The 21,430-nt window shown below is 35.0% G+C and overlaps 1 protein-coding gene across 10 annotated transcripts in view; it reads right to left on the reverse strand.

Annotated features, from left to right (window-relative positions):
• The window catches only part of CEP120 (centrosomal protein 120), a 101,078-nt gene that overhangs the window by 51,199 nt on the left and 28,449 nt on the right, over positions 1–21,430 (reverse strand). For 8 of the 10 annotated variants that reach the window (XR_004495614.1, XR_001525473.3, XR_001525472.3 and 5 more), the window contains 13 exons: positions 20,156–20,401; positions 19,679–19,886; positions 18,514–18,624; positions 17,507–17,684; positions 15,455–15,604; positions 14,428–14,610; positions 12,179–12,275; positions 11,937–12,089; positions 10,149–10,238; positions 9,667–9,759; positions 7,846–8,007; positions 4,235–4,357; positions 2,728–2,826 (listed from right to left, as the gene is read on the reverse strand). Coding sequence is in view for 5 of the 10 variants with exons in the window: in XM_015653146.3 (XP_015508632.1) it covers positions 2,728–2,826; positions 4,235–4,357; positions 7,846–8,007; positions 9,667–9,759; positions 10,149–10,238; positions 11,937–12,089; positions 12,179–12,275; positions 14,428–14,610; positions 15,455–15,604; positions 17,507–17,684; positions 18,514–18,624; positions 19,679–19,886; positions 20,156–20,401 (1,893 nt within the window). In the remaining 5 variants the exon portion in view is untranslated. Of the gene's footprint in view, positions 1–2,727; positions 2,827–4,234; positions 4,358–4,752; positions 4,785–7,845; positions 8,008–9,666; positions 9,760–10,148; positions 10,239–11,936; positions 12,090–12,178; positions 12,276–14,427; positions 14,611–15,454; positions 15,605–17,506; positions 17,685–18,513; positions 18,625–19,678; positions 19,887–20,155; positions 20,402–21,430 lie in introns of all 10 variants that reach the window. The other 2 variants (XR_001525474.2, XM_015653147.2) reach the window with 2 other exon arrangements.

Raw genomic sequence — 21,430 nt, forward strand, 5'->3', positions numbered from 1 at the left:
ACTTGAGTGCTGCAACACTCAATACACTTGTAATACTTAACAAGTCTGTAGGACACAAACATGCTAGAAAACCTATAGAAATACTTTTTCCAGAACAGTGGATGCACATACATTTAGAGATTTTGGCTATTCAGATCAAATCTGAGATTATCAACTGCTGAAAATGACATTTCTACCAGTGTTGATTTTTGTTTTGATATGTTTCTTACACTGAGACAGGTACTAAATTCGGTATCTAAATTCTGTGTAAGCATGGATTCAATTTCATGTAAATGGTTTGGATTCCTCTAAGAAATAATGCTCACATAAGTTAAAAAAAAATTATGTCGATCTCAAATGTATAGTATTAAAATCACCCAATCAGAAAATATTGAAAGAGCTTTTGAATTCTCCAGAAATTAGAACATTTACCTAGATGCACAGATATGTAACTAATTTGATGACATTTTTGTCTCCCTAATAGTAGAACAGGGCTATAACAAATGAAGTATTAATACAGACTTTTACTGAGTCACAGAGAAAATTAAGTTGAGTGAAGTCTATTGTCACATAATTTTACAAACTGTTTAATTAACTGCAGTGTTTTCTAAGTACAGGTAAATATGATGTATGTGTGCCTTCACGTACTTCAGTAAAACTGGCACTGTGTTTAGCATGCAAAATCCGACCCCATGGAGAAGCTTAGATCATATTCTATTAACAGTCCCATACTTTAAGTTATGTGCTGTGTCTCTCATATTCTGCAAATTATAAAACTATCCCAGATGTGTGCTAAGAACTAGTTCCAAAGAGAAAGAAAACTTTTTAATTAAGGAAACATTGACTTTTATGGTTGCAAATCAGAAGAGCATTTTACTAAATGCTTAGCCTGTAGATTATACTTCTTTAATTCATAAATTGACTGCACCAGGTCACCTTTAAGTAATGGAAATCTCTGTTTAAACATTTTTTTGGCAATGGGCACAAAGCATTAGATCTCATTTCCAAGACTTACCAGCTGGGTTTTGTCATTAACATTTATTAACAATCTAAGATATGGCTTTCAGCATCTAATCCTCACTACACAAATGTTTTGTATAGTTCTCTAGAGAGCTTTGGTGTGACAAAATTACTGGCACAGATTACAGCCCTATGGCTATTCACCAGAGGCAATGCAAAATTAACATGGTACTAATCCAATTCAAACAAAAAATTAGTCAGACTATGAACAATTGCACAAATCATCTGAACTAAAGCAAATCTAGAATTCCTTAAGCTGCAGTTTCCAAATTTATATTTAAAACACAGAATTTTTTTTTTAATCAGATTTGCTTTAACTTTTATTTGGCTCTTTAAAGTCACTTAAAACCTTTGTCAATAGCCTAAGTACAGATGAAGCACAGGAGTGTAAAAACCACAAGTAACTACTTTGGAAGGGTTTGTTCTGCTGTAGAAGTTTTAGGTAGCATAATTCACTGTACATGCCAACTTATTTCATAGTTCAGACTTTCATCATGAGGTTCAGTTGAAACCATCAACATACATTAATGAATTCAGATTATCAGAACTATGGTAATGAAATTTGTAAGAACCCAATAATGATATAGTGATAGTTTTAGTGTGGCAAGTGACAATCTTTGCTTTTATTCTATAGGAATTTTAAAACATTGCAAATAAAAATAGGCTGGATATTTCGTGACTGCTGAAGAATCTTAGTCAAAGGGGTAGGATTATATTCTTCCTCCTATCACCTTCTCAAGCATAGACATTTCACAAGTTGGAGAGGACTCTTTTTATTCCTCATCAAAAAAAGCTTGAAGAATGCAAATGAAGGTTAGTTTTAACTTACTAATAATGTTTATGGTGTGCATTGACTCTCTTCAAAGAGAAATACAGATTAAAGAAGCATTATAAATTAGAAGAATATGGGCTTCTTACTCTCCAAAACCTGAATATTCTATCAGTAGAAATTAAGTAGGTACCATAATATGTAAGACGATGCTCCTGCACTGTTCCTTAAGTGGGAAGTAGGTGTGAATACAGGCAATAAAAACCTTTCACTGAACTTGAATTCTGAAATTTTGTATTCACTTGTTCATGTCAAAATTTGTTTGTTAATTAACTGTAATTAAAGATTTACTATTTGCTTGTCAGGGCCAATGGAAATGCTAGCCATTCTTCAGCATATCGTTTAGCTAATGTGTACTGGAATTCATGGAAGACAGATGACAAAACAAATCATGCAATACAGATTCAACAAGGCTGAAGCTGCCACCACTGCAAGTTTAAGCAGAGTAATTTCAAGTCAAAAGTATATAACTGTATCTATATAGATGCCACAGACATAAGAGCTCTGTTAAAACCCAGCAGTAAAATCTCACCTTTACTCTTCATTCATTATACAATTTAAATACAAAAGTTATTAGGACTATAACTGACCAAGATGGTTGGGATTGTGGCAAAATATTTTCCTGGAAGTGCTGATGCAGAATTACTTGGAATTAAATTAAACCTTTTATTTTTCTAATCACATGTGCTTTTAACTATTTCAGCCTCTGCAAGTCTGAGCCTTGGCCTTTCCAGAGCTCAAAGTTAATACAAGCCAGTTTTGCTGTTCTAATTTTTTTTAAAAGCATAGCTGAGAGCTTTACTTTGCAAAAACAAAATACAGTAATTAACAGTAATCCTAGTAGCTTCCAGCATGGCAATAGCTTGGTTGTCTCATATGACCGAAGAAAACCTGCATACCTGTTTTAACCTTGCAAGTTCTTTCAAAGCCCTTGTCCATTGTTGTTTGTAGTGCAGCTTTGACTTGGTAGCTGACTCTAACTTTCTTTCAAGTTCAACCTAAAAGCAATTAAAATCATATCAGCTGAAGCAATAACAGGAGTAACAATCACTGAAAGATGTATATATACAAAGGGTCTGGTTTAAGAAAAGTGTTTATGTAGCGTAATATACAACATCATCTAAAGCTGTTATACAATATAACATAAATATTATGGCACAAGAACATTTTCTTGTTTAAAATATAACCTTGTTTTTATTGGACAGCCGTCTACACAAAAAGAAAAAGATTAATTTTTAGCACTAAATCTGCTGATATAACCTTTAAATTTAAGATTCTCAAATCAGCCATCCCCTCATCCCTTTTTTATTCAAAGTAAAGTTATAAACACTAATTTCACAAAAATGCTGACAGATAGATCTCTCTTAAAAAGGTACATAGACTTTTTTAGTTTGCTGATGGAAGATATGTCCTACATTCTTTTCTCTGAAATACCCATCTGCTCAAACCACTCTTCAAAATCTCTGTATCTAGTGTGAACCTTTGATCTTATTAACTACACAAATCTTTAAAAGTTTTTACCACTGAAAAATTCAGTTTATCATCTGTGTAAAAAGAATTTTGTATTAAAAGACAAATGAAAATATTTATGAAGCACAAAAAACACAATAAAAAAATATAGCATTTATGTCTGATGAAGTGATTTTTTAATCTGACGAAAATTATTTTCATTAAAATTGTGAAGATCATAAAGCACCAATTCATTTAATTCATCTAACAAAACTAGGAAATCTAAAAAGACTTAATCTAAGAGCTTAAAAAGTTTGTAGAAACACAAAAATATTTTGCATCAGTCGCTTTTATTATTAGAAGTTATTAAAGCATACAGTAAGATACAGACTAGCCATATTACTGAGTATATTTTGTGCCAAGAAGCCAGGCCCAAGTTTTTTCAGCTTATTTCACCAACAATTTTATTCAAGTCTCTCAATAATTCTGAGCATTCAATGCCCATATCTGTGGTTTTAATTAAATTCTCTACTGTTGGAATATACGGCTTTTAAGAAAATCAACTTATGACAGCGATTCCATTTTACTGATAAGTAACAAAATCTCTTTTCAGAAATACTTAATTATGAAAATGCACATAATGGAAAACCAGTTTAAATTAATCATCAGTCATCTTTCTTTAATTTTTTTGAACAGTATGTTCAGAGACCCCATCATAAATCATGATTTAAATATATAGGTTAGGGTTTTCTCCTGCTTTAGCCTCTAACATTATTGCTTCCTCTATAGAAATAAGGTCACTGTTGACCTTATTTGTGTCTGAATATTGAAACTCCAAAGAAATTATTGGAAGAAGTGAAGATAAATTAACCATTTCATCACACAGTATTATCCTACATACCCTTTATCAGTGAACACACCATTGTGATAATTTTTTAGTAGAAAAATCCAATATACCTTTTCTAAAGTGAGAAGATTTATTTCTGATTGTAGCTGGATTTCTGGTTTGCTACTTTGCTGTTCTTTGTATTGCTGGAACTCCTTCTCCAAAGTCTTATGCTTATTTTCTGCTTCATAAAGCTACATTAAAGAAACCAAGATGCAAGTTAGCAGAAAAGTCCATTCTCAGAAAAATAATTAGATTACAGAATTTAAGTTACTCCCTGGAACAAACATTTTACTGTCAATTATTTGATATAAAACAGATACTGAAAGTTACACATTCATAATTAATGATTTCTTGACGATGGCACACAGCAATGTTTTAATAGAAAGAGTTTTTAAGAGGATCTTTGCTCAGCACTAGAAAGAAAAAAACAAGTCTGTCCTCATAAATGTAAGATCAAGATTTATGCACGTTTTTGTTCACATTTCTAAAACAACTTGCAGAAGAAATACAGAAAGCATAATACTAAGATTTGTACATCTTTTAAAGAAAGCCAGTGTTATCTACTATAGGAAGTTTTATTACTTACTCAATTTCACAGCACAACTTCTTTAGGAATGTCTGCAAAAGGAAACGACTGATATTTTGTACAGCCAAATGATTTAGAAGAAAGGCTGAAGGAGAAAGGCTTCAGTGACTAATGACTTAATGCTGAGTACCTCTGCCCTCACAGTGTACTCCACGGTTTCAAGAAGATTTTTATAAAGAGAGTGCTTTGCTTTTTACACACAATGGGTAATTTGAAAAATGATGCTGATACACAATTACTTGCTACAGAGAAAGTAAGGAAGTCAAACATCTAACAGCATTTTTTATAATATCTTAAAAGTACTAAGAACTTTTTGTAATTTTTTTTTCTTCTGTTAAATATTATTCAGCTATAAATACCTTAATACACCTGACAGAACTGAAGTATTCCATACTGAATATGATCCCACATGCTGATCTTATATTTATGTCCATTTAGATAATGCAGTATTTCCATGAATTGTATCCAAAAGTTTAAATACTAAGTGAAAATTCTTTAGAGACCTCATTTCTGTTTCAAAGAAAACAATTTCTACTAGTACAACAATATTTTAATTCTTTGGATCTTCTGATTGGGTCACCTCTATTTTTCACCCAAATTTCTGCTTCTTGCATTTATAATTGTTACAGAATGGATATAAGAAAGCAAAGATATTTCCTAGGGAGCCATACAAAAACAGAGTTTGCTGCCATTGTTTTCCTCAGAGAACTACTATATCCTATTGAACTTGAATTGCTCCTGAATTGCTGTTTAACACCTTTCATTTTTACCCATTTATTTTTAAAGCAGACATACAGACATGATACCCAAAGACAATAACTAATTTCTTTTTATTACTAATTTCTTTTTATTAGAAATATCAGCTCTCTCTAGAACTTCTACAACAATGTTTAATTTCTTGTTTGGTTCTGGAAATGCTTTCAAGAACTGAATTTCTCACGAGAACTCAGAACTGTGGACATGCTAGAAATGAGTAAACTATAAAAATTCCACAAATAAAGCACAACTTCCATATTCAGAAAGTAAGGCTGGATGTTTCTAGGATCTTCCCTTCTACATAGTGGGGCTTACCTCAAAACCAGTTGAATTCTAGAGATCTCTAATGTCTAAATGTGGAAATTATGTATTGACAAATCCCTTTAAAAAGTATGGAATATAATCACTTATTCCAGAACATTCCATGTTAAAAAAAAAAAAAAGCCACACAAACAAAAAACTCCACACCCAAAAAGTTCTTAAAAAAAGAAACTCATCTGGCAGCAACAGAAACTTTCTGCTTGTGCACATTACAAAGAGCAGGGTCCTACAGTGTAACTCCAAAGAAAGCAAACAAAACCCCACCCCCAACAAAGCAAAAGAAAAAAAGCCTGTCTCATGCACAATATGTGGCAAAAACCATCACACAGTGAAGCATAGCAGGAACAGCACGGAGGAAGACAGCCAGGATGCTCTGGAAAAAATGGCCTTCATACAAAACAAGAGAAAACATAGTGTTTGGAATAGAGACAGTATGACAGCCTATGCAATCAGAAACTCTATGTTGCACAGGCACTAAAGGATTCTTCACAATTATTAGAAAATATGCTTAAAATAAATGAAGATTTAAATATAAAAGACATAATTAAATTTTAGAACTCATTGCCATAGAATGTCGCAATACTAAATTCTTTTTGAAAGTAATCATATGAGATCATGAAGAAAACTTTCATTGACAGCTAGTAAGTATGAAACTGACTTTGGCTAGGAGTACATATAACCCTTGATGGTATTGCTGAATATATAAAAATTGCATTTGTTCATAGTCTTGCTTCCTATTTTCTTATCCTGTAAATCCAGCCATTGCTGCACCATAATACTGAGCTAAATGATCTTTGGTCTGACAACTGTATGTCTGTTCTGAATAAGGAAAAAAAAAAGTGATGGTGATGTTTTATTAAGAAAAGGTCTGTTGAAGCTAAAAATGGTCAGTGGGAGCTGAAAGAATGAATATGAAATAAGAACATTAGCTGGTGGTGTTTGGCCACTTGAGCAAGAAGAACTACCAGCTGTCTCGTCTGGACTCATAGCTGCCAACAACACATAAAATACAAAAATAATCCACTCATCACTTTGAAGAGGATTGCATTCTGCAGTTTGAAACTGTTCATCTCAACTCAGTGACTGCTCAAGCAGAATAGTCAAAATGAGTATCTTCGAGGTTAGCAATATTTTTGTATTAACTGAATTTTTTAAGAGTACACTGTACTGTGGTTAGCATATGCTAACAAGAAAGGAGGCCAAGAAAGGAGAAACGTTAATATCAGCTTTTCATACAGAACTAAAAAACTCACAAAAATCTATCACAACTCTTCCAAAGCACAAAAATATGGCTTTGGCTGACACAGTTCTATAAACAGAAAAATCTAATAGGAGATTATCACTATCACACATCAGACCTTAAAAACACCAAAGAAAGCAATTAATCTACATAAACAAAGTACTTCTCAGAACACTTAGGAATTGGTAAGATTTAATGTACTCAATAACAAATTAAATGTCTAATGCTGTAACAGCTAAAAAAAAAAATAAGTACTAACTTTTACAGTTTAACTGTCAGGAAAAATTATCTAGACTATCCTTGCTGTTACTGCCAAAGTTAGCTTACAGGACAACAGAACATGGTCTAAATTTTCTGTTTAGAAAGTACTACTCTCAGAAAAGAAGACTGCAATAACAAGAGTTTTCCCCTGTGTTCCAATAACGATAATAGTAATACTCTTTTGCAACAGAAGAATATTTGCAGTCAAACTACTTAGATGTTAATTGTCAACATTTTTTTAAGTTACTGAAATGTACTGCTGTTCAGGTTCTTCATGTAATGTATGCTGTTAAATGAAACTTGATTTCAATGCTGAAATACTAATTACAAACACCACACTGCAAACTGGCCATGCAACTGAGCAAGAACAATATGGATGGATCTCAGCGCAGCTCCTCAATTTAAATAAAATGTTTGTTACGAAGTTGCCAGAATACAATTACCTCCAAACCACTGCTTAACTTATAATACTTAGAAAATAGCTCACTTTCATTAGACAACATAAGTGTACTTGCCTGCTGATGTAAGCGAAGCTTGTCTTCTTCCAGTTGTTTGATTTTTGACCTTTCTAGTTCTAGCTGGTGTGCACATTCCTCTCTGGCTCGACGCACAGAATCCTGAAGCACCTGCAGATTTCTTTCATGTTCTGCTTGCAGCTCCTTCTTTACTCTTTGAAGCTTAAAAAGAGACATATTTCTATTCACCCGTAGGAGTGAGAGCTTCACTTGAAAAGTCTCTTATAACTTACTGCTATTCATGACAGAAAAATTAATTTCTGAAATTAAACAATAAAATTCCAATTGTCCAAATGTTCATTATATATTATCTTAATGAATTTCAATTTAACTAACAATCCGTCAATTATCATATTTATTATATTATGTACTATATTATGTACTATACAAATATATCCTTGCTTGACTGTAAAACAGAGCTCTCTGGAGCTCTTCTGTACACTCTGCATGATTCTAGATGATTGCTCAAGGCAGATTTCACATCCACCTTCCTACCACAAAGTGAAAAGCTAAATACTCCAATTCATCGCAGAGACTGTGAAAGCCACAGCTACAGCCAAAATGTCTTTAGGTCAGTGAGACTGCACTGTTCAAACTGAGCATATTGAGATAATTTCTCATCAAGCTTAACAGAAGAATAATCCTTTACATGTTTGAACTTTCTGGAAAGATGCTACTGTCCCAGATAACTGCCAGCTGAATAGAAACTTCTCCAATGGTACATATCACAAACTGTTAATTGCTTACTGAACATATCAAAACTATTCTAAAAACATTAAAACTACATCATTTTGAACCAGATGTTTTTTGAACCAACTGATTTTTATCATCTCTAGCTCTCAGGTCAGAATCTCACTAAACTTTGAGAAGGCTTTCAGAGAAATATACATGACATTCAAAGTAACTACTACTCAGACTGAAATGCACTTGGCCAAACCTGACCACCAGATTTTTTGCTCAGATGCTAGAGTCAAGCATCTGAGCATTATAATTATTATTATTTACAGCACAAACTGCATCTTGAGGCACAGATAGCATGGGTACTGAATAGGTCAAAGGCTCAGCCAGCCAATTTCTGTGTTGGGAGCTCTCAATTTTGTTACAAGCACAGAAGGGATTAGTAGGCTAGAAAAATTAATCTGAGTTACAAGGAGGAAAGAAAGGTTTGCTGGACAGCTAAAAACACCACATTATTTTACCTATGTAATTTTGAGTTTGTTCTGAAATACAAGAATAGGCAGTTTATTTTCTCTTTTCATATCACCAGCACCCCCAAAGTCACACCCCACTTCCTCAGATTGAGGGTGTTCAGTACAGTGGTAGTTACTGGTTTCTCCTTCATTGGAGAATGAAGGAGACTCTGATACTATTTAAAAATAAGTAGGAACATGTTGGATAACAAAACCTGAAGTTTCTCCCAGATCTCCTTGTCACTGTCTCCTATTTCAACAATTAATCTAGCAATTACCTTTTGAAGTGAGGCACTCTTGTGTATGCGGACAATACTCACCTGACAGTGCTAAACTTAAAACTGTATGCTAATGTTACATAAATGTCTGCACTGACATTAATTCTGTCAAGAATAGAAGGTTTGCAGCTCTGTAATTCTAGAAATCTATTTAAAAGTTCACTGAAGTTCTATTTCAACAAAAAGGTGTAGCTGTAATAAAACTTGGCTTAATTACTAGTGGTCCTCTAAGTATCAGGGTGAATGTGGCTATTGAATATCTTTTATACAGAGCACAGTTGTCACTAAGTGAAAACTCAAACCTTATAGAAGTAGCTAATGCAATTATGTTGTTTAATACAACCAGTTTTTACCTCTGATTCAGCACTAAAAAGCTGTCGCTCTCGCTTATCCAGATCTCTCAGGGTTTTCTGAAGTTGTTCTTCCAAAACATTATATTCTGCTACCTAGACAAAGGGGGGAGAAAAAACAAATTATTGATAGTTTTCATTCAGAAATTTCCACGTGAAACAAATCTCCAGCTCATAAGAACTTGAAATGGAGAATCCTTCCAACTCAGTATAGGCTAATGGGTTGCCATGCACAGCCAGGCTGTAGAAGACAACTAAAATGCAATTAAAGAGCTCCCATATACAGCAAGCTAACCTGAGGAAATTTCTAACAAATATTCTATGATTAAAGACTGCTTTAAATTCTTTTGCACTGTTGTAACCTAAATGCATGCATATCAATAGGAGCAAAGCCTAATCACAGACCCTTGTTACATGTTACCAAATACTTTGCTATATTTATAACAATTTAGATTTTCTGCAAGTATAAGGAGGAATTTCCTTACCTTTTTCTTCACTAATGCCTCTCTCTCTCTATCTCTTTTCTTCCATTCCTCTGCAAGTGCTTGCATATGGACCATTTCCTTCTTTTTAAGCTTTTAGAGAAAAAAATAAACAAAACCCACAAACCGGATCAAAATTGTTAGAAGTGCACCTTTAGAGTACCAGCAGACCTAAGTCTTGAAGCAAAAGTTTTATATGCTGACTTGTATAGCTCAATATATGATTCTGATAGTGAAAGATTTCTTACACTATAGTATAAAAAGCAAAGTAAATGCATGTTTGAGAAAAATATCCAGAGGTACTAGATTTTCACTATCTTTCAAAAAGAATCATGCAAACAAAATCGCCTAGAATGACTTCAAGAGTAGACAGCTAATGTTTTTTGAGATGCAACTAAAGAAATACAGAATTAATATTTAACATCAATAGTTTGAATCTTGAATCTATTGTACATTTTATAAAGAGTAATGGGAAATCGTGATGATGGTATTCTGCAGTTCAAACACAGCATCTTCTTTACTCACTTAAAAATTAATCTTCTTCCTTAAGAGCATGGAATTTGTGGATGGAGTAGTTTACATCCAAAGTTTTAATATTAGCGTTTAATATTAATATGAGTAAAATTTAGTTCTTGAATCAGTTAAATAAAATATAATTAATGTTATTTTCTGAATCAATTCTGCTAAACATTCCCTGGTAATTTACCACGTAATTTAAGTATGTTGGAGTTTAGGTTTCCTTTCTTTTGTTCCTTCTTACCTATAGAATTTTTCCCATACGTTGCTAGGAAACACTAACTACTAGTTACTTAAGAAAACAAAGAATGGGCATCTGGTTGCACTTCTTTCATCCGGAGGGGTTTATCTTGGAGGGACAGGGATACCGTGAGAATTGGGCAGGTAAAGGAGCAGGGACAGCTCCTGGCATTTCGGTTTCAGAGGACAGGCAAGCTGTTGCTTACTGCGGGAAGCATACACGGTCACCGTAGAAGCCCCGTCCTATACTGCCTTCCCAGGGTAAGCCTTTTGCTCGTGAGTGCAGCCGTTGGACTGGGTCCTCATTATCACCCAGTCTCACTAAAAGAGGGACCCATCCCCATCTGCTTGGCTGCCCGGGATCCTGAGCTCATCTCCCCCTGCCCTGCTCAGAGCCGGGCCGCCACTGTCCCACTCCCTCTGCTTCTCCAGCACTGCTCTGGGTTTCACTGCACTGCAGCCCCACAGACCCGCACCCCCTGCCTGCCGAGACGTCCTGCGGGCCCAGCTCGCTGCTCCCGAGAGTCCTGCAGGGTCTCGATGCCCCGGGGCTTTGTGAAGCGAAGCCTCTGTCCCATACTCTCCCGTCTGGGCCGAGCCGCCATCACCGCGTGCTGCCCCCGCCCGCGCCACAGCGCCCCCTGGCGGCCTGGAGGACTCCCTGCCCCGCCCCTTCCGGCCGGAGCAGCAGCGCCCCCTGGCGGCCCGGAGGAATCCCCGCCCCGCCTCTTCCGGCCGGAGCAGCAGCGCCCCCTGGCGGCCGTGCCCGGAACTGCAGTGAGGGGAGAGCGCCCGCGGCCGGGAGCGGTGCTGGGGCTGCTCTGCTCGGGAATAATGCCAGAGCTGCTGCTGCTCGTTTGCTTTGTCAGACACACTGGTGAGGAACTCTGCCTGACAGACCCTTCATTCAGTCATTCCATCATTATAACAATTCACAGGGAAGGGGTTTGCATTTTCCATTCCAAAGGAGGCTCCTGCCTTCCTCAGCAGACTCCCGTCTTTCAGACTAAGACAAGATAATAAAAAAGTAAAAACCTGATTTTCAAAAAGGTCTTCTTGCATTTCCTTCCACATTTCTAACTCCAGTGCTGCTTTGTATTCCAGAGTTTCTCGAGGTTCTGGATGGTCTTCTTGGGCACAGCGAGGCTGAGTGTGAGGGACATGCCGTTGTCGACCAGCACCTACATCCTGATATAATAAGAGCAGAGTTTTCATTGGAACCTCAACGTTTCAAAGACATGTTCAAAGGAAAAAGAAAAGATTTATATAAAATTTACTTGAGAAGACTCTGACACCATAACTTCTTGCACTTTGACAAGTCCATAGTCTTCCAAGGTGATGGCATACGAAAGCTCTGCTATTCTGCTGCCTGACCTATAAATAGCATTAGAATGTTATATTAATTGAAACTGTCTAAAGATACAGAAAGAGAATTTTAAGACAACACACAAAACAGCAAATCTAAAGTCATTCTGTACAAGCTTAGAATCTCTAAACAGTTGCCTGTGTGAGAGCACAAATATGCTCTTAAATCTTTTTAGTGATATAATTGTTCATATACAGGCATTGCTGCTGACTTTAATTTAAGATACTCATTACATTTCCTTAGTTTTCCTTGTTTAGACTTTAACAGTAACCTTCCAGTTATCCACAATATTAGTAACTTTGCATATCCTTTGTGGTAAAACATCCTTGGATTACTGAAAACCATATGTCTGGAAGCTTCAGCACAGGGAACTGGTAACTTTAAATCACTTAGAGGTTAAAATATCTATCTGCCCTTGTACAGTGAAACAATACCTAGATAACAGATATTTTAATAATTAATTTTAAAATAGCGTTTTCTGCTTAAGAACAGTTTGTTTCTAACTGCCTTGTCTCTAATCAAGTCAAAATGTAGCAAACAAAGTCAATCTTTTGCACAGAAAGGTATTAAGAGAAGGAACACACAGAAGTCTGTAACTAGAAATTATCAAAAGTCTCACATCGAAGTTCACTGCAGTGCAGACCTTGGTCAACATAGAACCTCACATTTCAGTGATAACCACTGAGGTAAGGCAAATTACATAATCACTTGTCACCTGGAAGCTGCAGAATGTATCAAGCAATAAGATGCTGAATGAATTAACTACCGCTGTAGTTTTAACAGAAATTCACTTTCAGCAAATATAGACAACACTAAAATGCTTTTTACAAGGTGCAGCTTTCTACAGTTATTTTTGAAGGAAAAAAATAATAAAAAAAAAAGCTTGTGCTTCACCTAAGTTGAAATAAATAGCTGCAATAAATTCTTACAACTTTCCATCAGCCACTGACTAAAAAAGAAAACAAGATTCATGTTAGCAGACTTGAGAAATCTGAGTAATTGATTCAACAAGTCTGTTGAACACACCAGTGTAATAAGAAAGTTACTCTAACAAGAACAAGGATAAGAAGAGGTCAGCACAGCATAATGCAGACCTGATTACATTTTGAGAATGCCATCTAGTGGTTATATTTTGTGCAAAACCAGGTTTCATTTAACAAACTGAATGCGTTAAAGTAACTCTTCACAGAATTAGGCCATGCTGGCATTCCCACAGAAGTTTAAACAAAGCCAGAGGTCAAATGAATGAATTAAGTTGGGAGAAGGGGGGATAACCAGTCACTAAAATGAAGTTTCCTGTGAGTTAAATATAACATGCTTTGTAAAAAATCTGTTGCATTAGTGGTTTAAAACTGACCTCAGTTTAATAGCAATTAAGTTTATTTTTAAGGGCCTAATCAAGTTCCATCATCACACAAAAAAGATGAGGGTCTAGACACTGATTGTGAACACTAATCATCTTTAACAAGGACACAAGACAGAAGTAACTACAAATTAAAAATATATATATACACATCTCTCTATACACACATATATATAATATACACATATATATATATATCATCATCACTGCTCAACGTAAATGAACATTTGTCTTCGGACAGAATATTAGCTTATACTGCTCCCTCTGATGTACACAAGCTGAAACCCCTGCTACTATCCTGAAACAGGAGACATCTCCATTCTCTGGGTTTATCTATCCCCTAACTTTCATGAAGTCAGTAGTATCTAAAACTATACTATGGACAAACAATGTTAACTATTTTCTGGAACATCAACACTTTCTATAATTGAGTAACTTACTTAAGGAAGTGACTCAGTAACGCTTTTTTCAAAAGTAACGCTTTTTTCTATTTATATCTTAATCTCTCTGTGAAGTTAAAGTTTCTATTTAGTTTAATTAATTTAATTTATAGCCTCATGATTTTATATGGGTTTATTACAATGACTTTGGTAGCAGTGTGGACATTGCTCGACACAAAGTGGCAATTTAGCTTTTCATCTCTCGGGTGCCTATTTCCCCCTCTGCACGCTGCAGTACTCTGCAGCCTGTTTACCTATTCAAAAAGCTAAGCAGGAAAAGCTTGCTGTTTTTCAGAGACATACTAAATGAAAAACTCCAGAAAACTTGCTACAAAATATTTTTTTAATTAGTATTACCCTTGTGCTGCTGTGAAGCTGACTGCTTCATTATAAGTCTGACGCCAGCATTGTTCACCAGTCCCACCCAAGAAGCGGGTTTTTTCTGAAGCCAAAACATTTGAAAGCTGAAGCCTTGCCACTCCTAGAAGTAAGTCTTTGGCTGTTTTATCCTTGTGCCACAATTCAACCAGCAGAGGCAGTCTGAAACAAAGAAGTGATCTTAGTATCAGGCATCAAAATGAAAGAGGAAGCATTCTTATTCGGAAGAACCTCAGGTTCTAAAAAGTAACTTCTTAAATCAGTGATGCTACAAATGTCAAACAATAGGTTGGTTTTACTGCCTTTCACTTCGAGGAATGAGACTGACTGCCTTTCTATCTTCTCAATCACTTGGTTCAGTCAGATTATCATTCCTTTCTTCGATTATTAAGGACTAACAATGTTACAGTGAAAGTGACTGACAGAATAATGCTAACATAACTTGATCATCTTCATTTATAAATATTTACAAATGAATTTTAGACCTTGTCACCCAAAATACACCTCCCTCCACTTCTAACAAAAGACTGCTTTTTTGAGGATACTTTTTCTACATCTTAATAATTTATTGAAAGATGGTGGAACTACTGGGAGAACTGTTTTACAGCCTTCAACACTGCGAGCTGCTTTCCAGCTACCTGCTGGATTTTCAAAAGTATCATATAGTCATTGCATATTAAAAAGAGGAAAAAATTACATATTTCAAGAAGTACTTTGATAAAAACGATGTTATCAAGCTTTTACTTGATTTTACAATTTACTTTTAAAGTTTATGGCAATTGCAATTGTTTCTGTAAGCAACAATACCCAAGTAGGCAAGAGATAAAATCAAGAACTAGAATTCCTGACTTTAATTAATATAGAAACTGGAAGAGTAGGTTATTAAGTATTTATTGGTATTAGCCCATGAATTATTAACTAAATTCTAGAAGTGAATCTTAATGTGACTGCATTTACAACAAAATCTAGAAAAACGTAATTAAGATAAAAAATTGCAAATTACTACCTGAAGAATGTATCTTGAAGCTGATGAGGTATAGTTGCGAAGTCAAATGCACAATATGACTTTGGAAGAAAGACTTCCATGTTCTTTCTAATTTCTACAGGTGGACTTGTCATAATAGGTGCTGCACTGCCAAAAAATGGGTACGAGTACCTAATAAGAATAATAACAAAAATGATAATTAGAAAAAAAGATAACTTTTCTTATACCTTATAGGAAATTAATATCTTATACAGGAAAACCAGTTTAGACATCATTTAGTATAGCATGACTTGTATCAAAGTTTCAGAAACTTAGTTCTATTATTGTATGTACTAGTATAAGTTCTCAAGTATTCATGCTTTCATTTACTTCAGGAATGATCCAGCTTCTTTATATTGGCTGTTATCTCGACAAAGTGCTAAAAACCTGTATCTTTACAACCAGATGAATTCATATATTGCTAGAACTCTATCATTATTATATAAACTGGGAAGACAAGCGGAAGAAAAATTCATATTCATTGTTATTTGAGAGCATCTTTAAGTATAGAGTTCAGATTAGACTAACATGCAGTAACTGATAACTAGGTATACATATACACAGTGTCAGAACCATTAGAAAATTTCATTAGCTTTTCATTTCCAGTTTAATTGACTAAAAGGCAAGTCATATCATCTTACCAATATGACTTAAAATGTGGCCTGAAACTACTGGCATATTTTAGTGTATGATAAACTGTAACAAAAGGGAGGCCATGAACCTCTTCATTTTGTTCAAATTGATAATACCAGCTGTCACCCAAGTTTCTAATAAAATAAAAGCTGCATCAAATGATGCTTCTATATATAAAAATTGCTTTCTTCACCTTCTGTGGAGAGCTGTTGAAAGAGCAGGTTTAGACTGGAATAAAATAATGCTTCCAATCTACAGTGAATATGCAATTTTTTATCCTGCAACTTTTCTTAACATTTATGTATCTGGATGTTTTTCCTTTTCAGCATCCTGCCATGTTCATCACTGACTATAAAAATTCAAGTGCATGAAACAAAAAAACCCATGTTTTGTTACTGTTCTGAAATGATTTAAGTATTACATGAAGGATTTTGTGTGGCAAAATTCAATCCACCATATGTCGCTTTCCACATACTATTTAGTAAAGTAGCTTGTATGGAAAGACGCTAATGATGCACTCTATATTGGCTATATTTTAAAATATTCCATCCCTACATCCCATGCATACCTTTCTGTCCTAGTTCAGACAAAATCTAAACCCCAAGAACCACCACCACAACTAGACTTCCAGTGACCAGTTAAAAATGGCATGAATCAAGCCCTGTCAGAAAAGAAGCAGAGCAAATGCAGAAGCACCTCCCCAGCCAGAAATCCTCAATGCTTTCAGACTGAATCACCATTTAAAGATACATTTCATCACAAACCCCAAAAGCACCCTGATGGATATAAGACAAATTGTAAAAACTATTACTAATCACTGACTTCAAATACACCATAAATAATTAATATATTAAAAGTATAATTTCTTTTTTAAACCAACAAAATCACCCCTATATCTACAAGTCTCTCAGAAATGCATTTAACTGCACTGATTCTTCATTAAAACTAGAATGTGCTTCTTCTGGATTCATACAGAAACCAATGATCTGTCTCTTACTAAAACACTGTAAAGAGTTCTTGGTAGTATGTGGAAAACTACAAAACAAACAAACAAACAAAACCAACAATAACAAAAACAAACAAAACCCAAAAGTCACTCCACTGATCAGCTGGAAATGTAGCCAAATGTAACATGAAAAGTAGTTCTTTCCTTTAAGAACTTATGTTCCTTGCTGTCTGAGCTTAGACATTCAAATGAGATTTAATACCAGTTTCAGTAAAAGATAAAGTCTTACACACCATCTTTAATGCTTAGTTTAGTGATAATCCACATGAACATTCTATTTTGCTACTGAAAATCAGCAACAGAAAAGGCATGAAGAAGCAGAGAAGCACAATGCTAGCAATCACTTATATTATGAAGGCTTTGTATTTACCAAAAATAACAAAAATAAATTGTACCTTAAAATGCAATTTATTGGAAAACCAACTTCCAGACCACGTATACTTCTTAAGTCTATTGAAAAGCAAAAATGGTGAGCGGCTGCTGGAATAACAATTTTCTGTGCTGACACAGGGTCAGAAGAGCTGGACATACCCACAGGATTGGGCTGAGATATCGCTACTGCACCACTATCAGCTGAAAACACAAAAGAGAATTCATGTGCATTTTTTATAACTTATTCTGCCCAAAAATAACAAAATATATCAAAGATTAGTGTCATATTTTAAATGCAAGTAGATAGGTTGCTTCCCCAAGAGATTTCTATTCCTTGTAAAATAAATGAATACTGTGAAAAATAACCCCTCCTTCTCTAAGTTACTACTTCCAAAGAAAAAAACACCAAATCCCAATATGCTTTAAATCTTCTTACAGGATTGTAATATTTTTCCTTTCTTTATTAATCTTTTAAGTTATGTAGGTTTAACTCACTGAAAAAGTTTACACTAAGATCAAAGATATTAAATTCTTCAGAAAGATGCTGTAAGACTTCAGTTTATATTAATTCTCTTAGCCAGCTTGAGGGCATGCATAGGAAAAAAATATATTTTTAGCAATTAATGTGTTTTTAAAAATTAACGGACTTTTTTAGGGAAATTACGAAGACAGATTAATGGGTCAAGTACAGTGTTCACGTAAGGCAGCATCACCTTGGCCCCAAGCTGAGGTTTAGCTATTGAAGCAAACTAAAGCTTAATAACAAAAACAGTTTGTTTGCATTAATATTAACATTAAAAAAAAGAAAAATGTCGTAATACCTCAACATCAGCTAGTTAAGACAAAGTATGAATGAAACAATTTTAAGTGATTCAGGTAAAATGTCGGTAGGTGCAAAGAAGTGGCAGAGTGGAATTTTAAGGTCCTCACAAAACAAAAAGTACATATAAGGTTACTGTTAAAATTCATTTAAGTTGCTTCTATAGTAAAATTTCATTTGATGTACTAAATTCAATAGATTTTGCCTTACTGTGATTTTGCACATCTAACAGAGGTGACTTTGCTCTGCTCTGCGATTTCAAAGCTGGAGGCTCTTCAAAACACTGTTTGTTAACCTCTTGAGGGCAGCCAGCCACCAGCCCTGAAAGGCAAATGTGAAATTACGTGTTTTACATCTTAGCAAAACAGAATTATAAAATTACTATTACTATTAATAAAACAGCACAATCCTGGATTTCCTAACCAGAGGTTCAAACTAGCTGCTAGGTTCACAATACTTTCTTTTTACATTCCATATAAAGGACTTAATCCTTGCTTAGATAAGATCAGTTAGAATTAAAAGAAAATTTGGCTGAATTAGCAGACAAATCCTGAGAGACCATTCTAGGATACAGAATTTCCTCTACAGAACTGGGCATCTTTAGGACACATCTCAAAAGAGCAGCAATACAAGTATCATTAGAAAAATAATCACTCTGCATTATTCATAACCATCTCTGAAGAAGATTCATGTTTAGAAATGCTTAGCAAAACAACATTTTTTTGACATTTATTCTGTTATTACAGTATTTCTTATCTCTGTTCCTCTTCCACTTTTCCCCTACTCAGCTCTCAAATCAGAAACAAGTCTTCCTAGGGCTTGAGCTACCAAGTCCAAACAGAAGGATCATGCGAAAACAAACAAAACGACCCAGCTGCTTTGTTTGTATAGCACAGAGTTACAGGACTCTGTACTATACAAACAATTGTCTTCACAAATTACTATCCACATATTAAATTCCTTAGAAAACTTAAGAGTCCCACATTACCCCTGCTTTTCTATTGAATAAACTAGCATTAGACCATTTAATCTTGAGCAAGTCAGTTTCTTCATAGGCATTGCACTAAACCTTTTGATTCACAACTTCAGGAAATTTCAAAAACTTTTGTTACGATTTTTCAAGCTGATGACCATCTACATCACTTGTAATCTACACACCCCTAAACCTCTAACCTGACTCTTGCAAGTGTACTTAACAACCATGTTCAAATCACAACATTTATCCCCCTTCTGTTACTTGTTTTATGCAAATAATTCTGACTTGCCTGAAATCTATCACCAGACATGAGTACTACTTCATGAATACACTAGAAAGGAGTAGTATGTGACCCAAGACCACACTCAGCAACTGGGAAAAAAATTACATACTACATACCCCTTTTCCTTGGTTTTGAGCCTTTTTCAAGCTTAAGACTTTCCACTTCACTTTCTGTTGCTACATCTTCTTTTGAAGAACTGTGGTCAACTTGAGATGGGACATTCTGGGATCTCTGCTGCTGGTTCTCTATTTTTCTACTAACAGGTGAAAGAATTTTCTCCTGTGGCTGTTTGGGCTCAGTTGCAGCATTTAAGGGAATCGAAGGCTGGATGAAATGATAGTTTTCTTACTGATCATGGCTTGCATTGAAATAGTCTATCTATAACATTTCATATTATGAGATTATTTTTCAGGCATAGAAAAATGACAACAAATGGATTATTTATATAAAGACACTAATTCTTTCAGGCTTTGTTTTATTTTGTTTTTGTTACACAAAACCCAGTCAAATATGATTTAGAATCACCAATAATTAATTTTTAACATGAAATTGTGCAACAGTGTCTAAACCAACAATGAATGGGTAAGACATACCTGGGTAGTCAAGTTCTCCCTTTGAAGAATTACAGATACCCCAACAGTAGGAGCCAGATCCAAAGGCAGTTTTGTCAATTTCTGTTTAGCTCTATTTGGTGGAACAAGAACAAATGGTCCCTCTATTGCCACAGGGTGCTGGTCAATCTCCATGTTTCCTTTCTTCAGTAGTCCAGACAGGGGAACTTCAGTGCTTCCAAGAGAGTGGTCCCCACAGCAAAGATGGATCTGCACACACACAAGGTGCTAGAAAGTAACTGGTATGTGTGATTTGCACTGGAACTGTCTGTGCACCCTCCACTAAAGGTAACATAAATACAAGTTACCATCCTCAACCCAGACCCTGCATGCTGAGAATAAGTACAGCTGTGAAATGTCAGTTTTGAGCAGGTGGGATTTGCTCACTGACAGGGCAGCAGCAAATCATTGCATAACCCTTCTGAGGACCTGTCATATCATTCCTTCTGCAGGATAAATTCAGTACTCTGTGGCTTCTAAACACAGCACAGATTCTTGCCCTTAGTATATAGGCATATAAAATGCATGACTGCAAAGTAATGAAAAAGGTTACTTGGAGGCCTAGGGCATATATTTAGACACCACTTAAGTAGCAAGGATTTTTGAAACTAAGTAACTGTGGTTTTAATTCCTGGTAAATATAAGTATTTGAAGTCTTGACTCAACTGTTTATTTCTCACACAGCTTAGTATTTAAACAAACAAGTGAATGATGGATCTTAAAAAAACCAACACACACTAAGGTAATCTATTTTACACAAAATTTCTCTTCGAAACTTAAAAAACTAGCTTGCTTTTTTCCAAATAAGAGTCACTTCAGTTTTGATTTAGCAGACCAGAACACTGTATTCCTGTCCTTAATCTTTTTTGCACTTAAAAGAAAACTGTTGTGCTAAAGGTGTGAGCTGCCAGTATACATATGTAGGTGTATATACATGTACATACATGCAAATACAGTCACACAATACATATATACACACACTCTAGTCTGGCGACTAGCATCTTTTACAACCAAAATCTTAATTTTTGGAAATATATGCTAAAATTAAGAATCAGAACACAGTGGTCTGATCCTATATCCTAAGATCTAAGATGTTGAGTGAGAAGTCAAAGAAAGAAGACTGTAAATCAAAATATGGGTCTGACTGCACAAGAACTTTTGTTCAAAATGTTGTTCTTTACACATGATGCAAACACGCATCATTCCCTATATATATATATATATATATATATATATATATATATATATATATATATA

Source organism: Parus major, chromosome Z (assembly GCF_001522545.3).
Source record: "Parus major isolate Abel chromosome Z, Parus_major1.1, whole genome shotgun sequence".
NCBI classification, from domain to species: Eukaryota; Metazoa; Chordata; class Aves; order Passeriformes; family Paridae; genus Parus; species Parus major.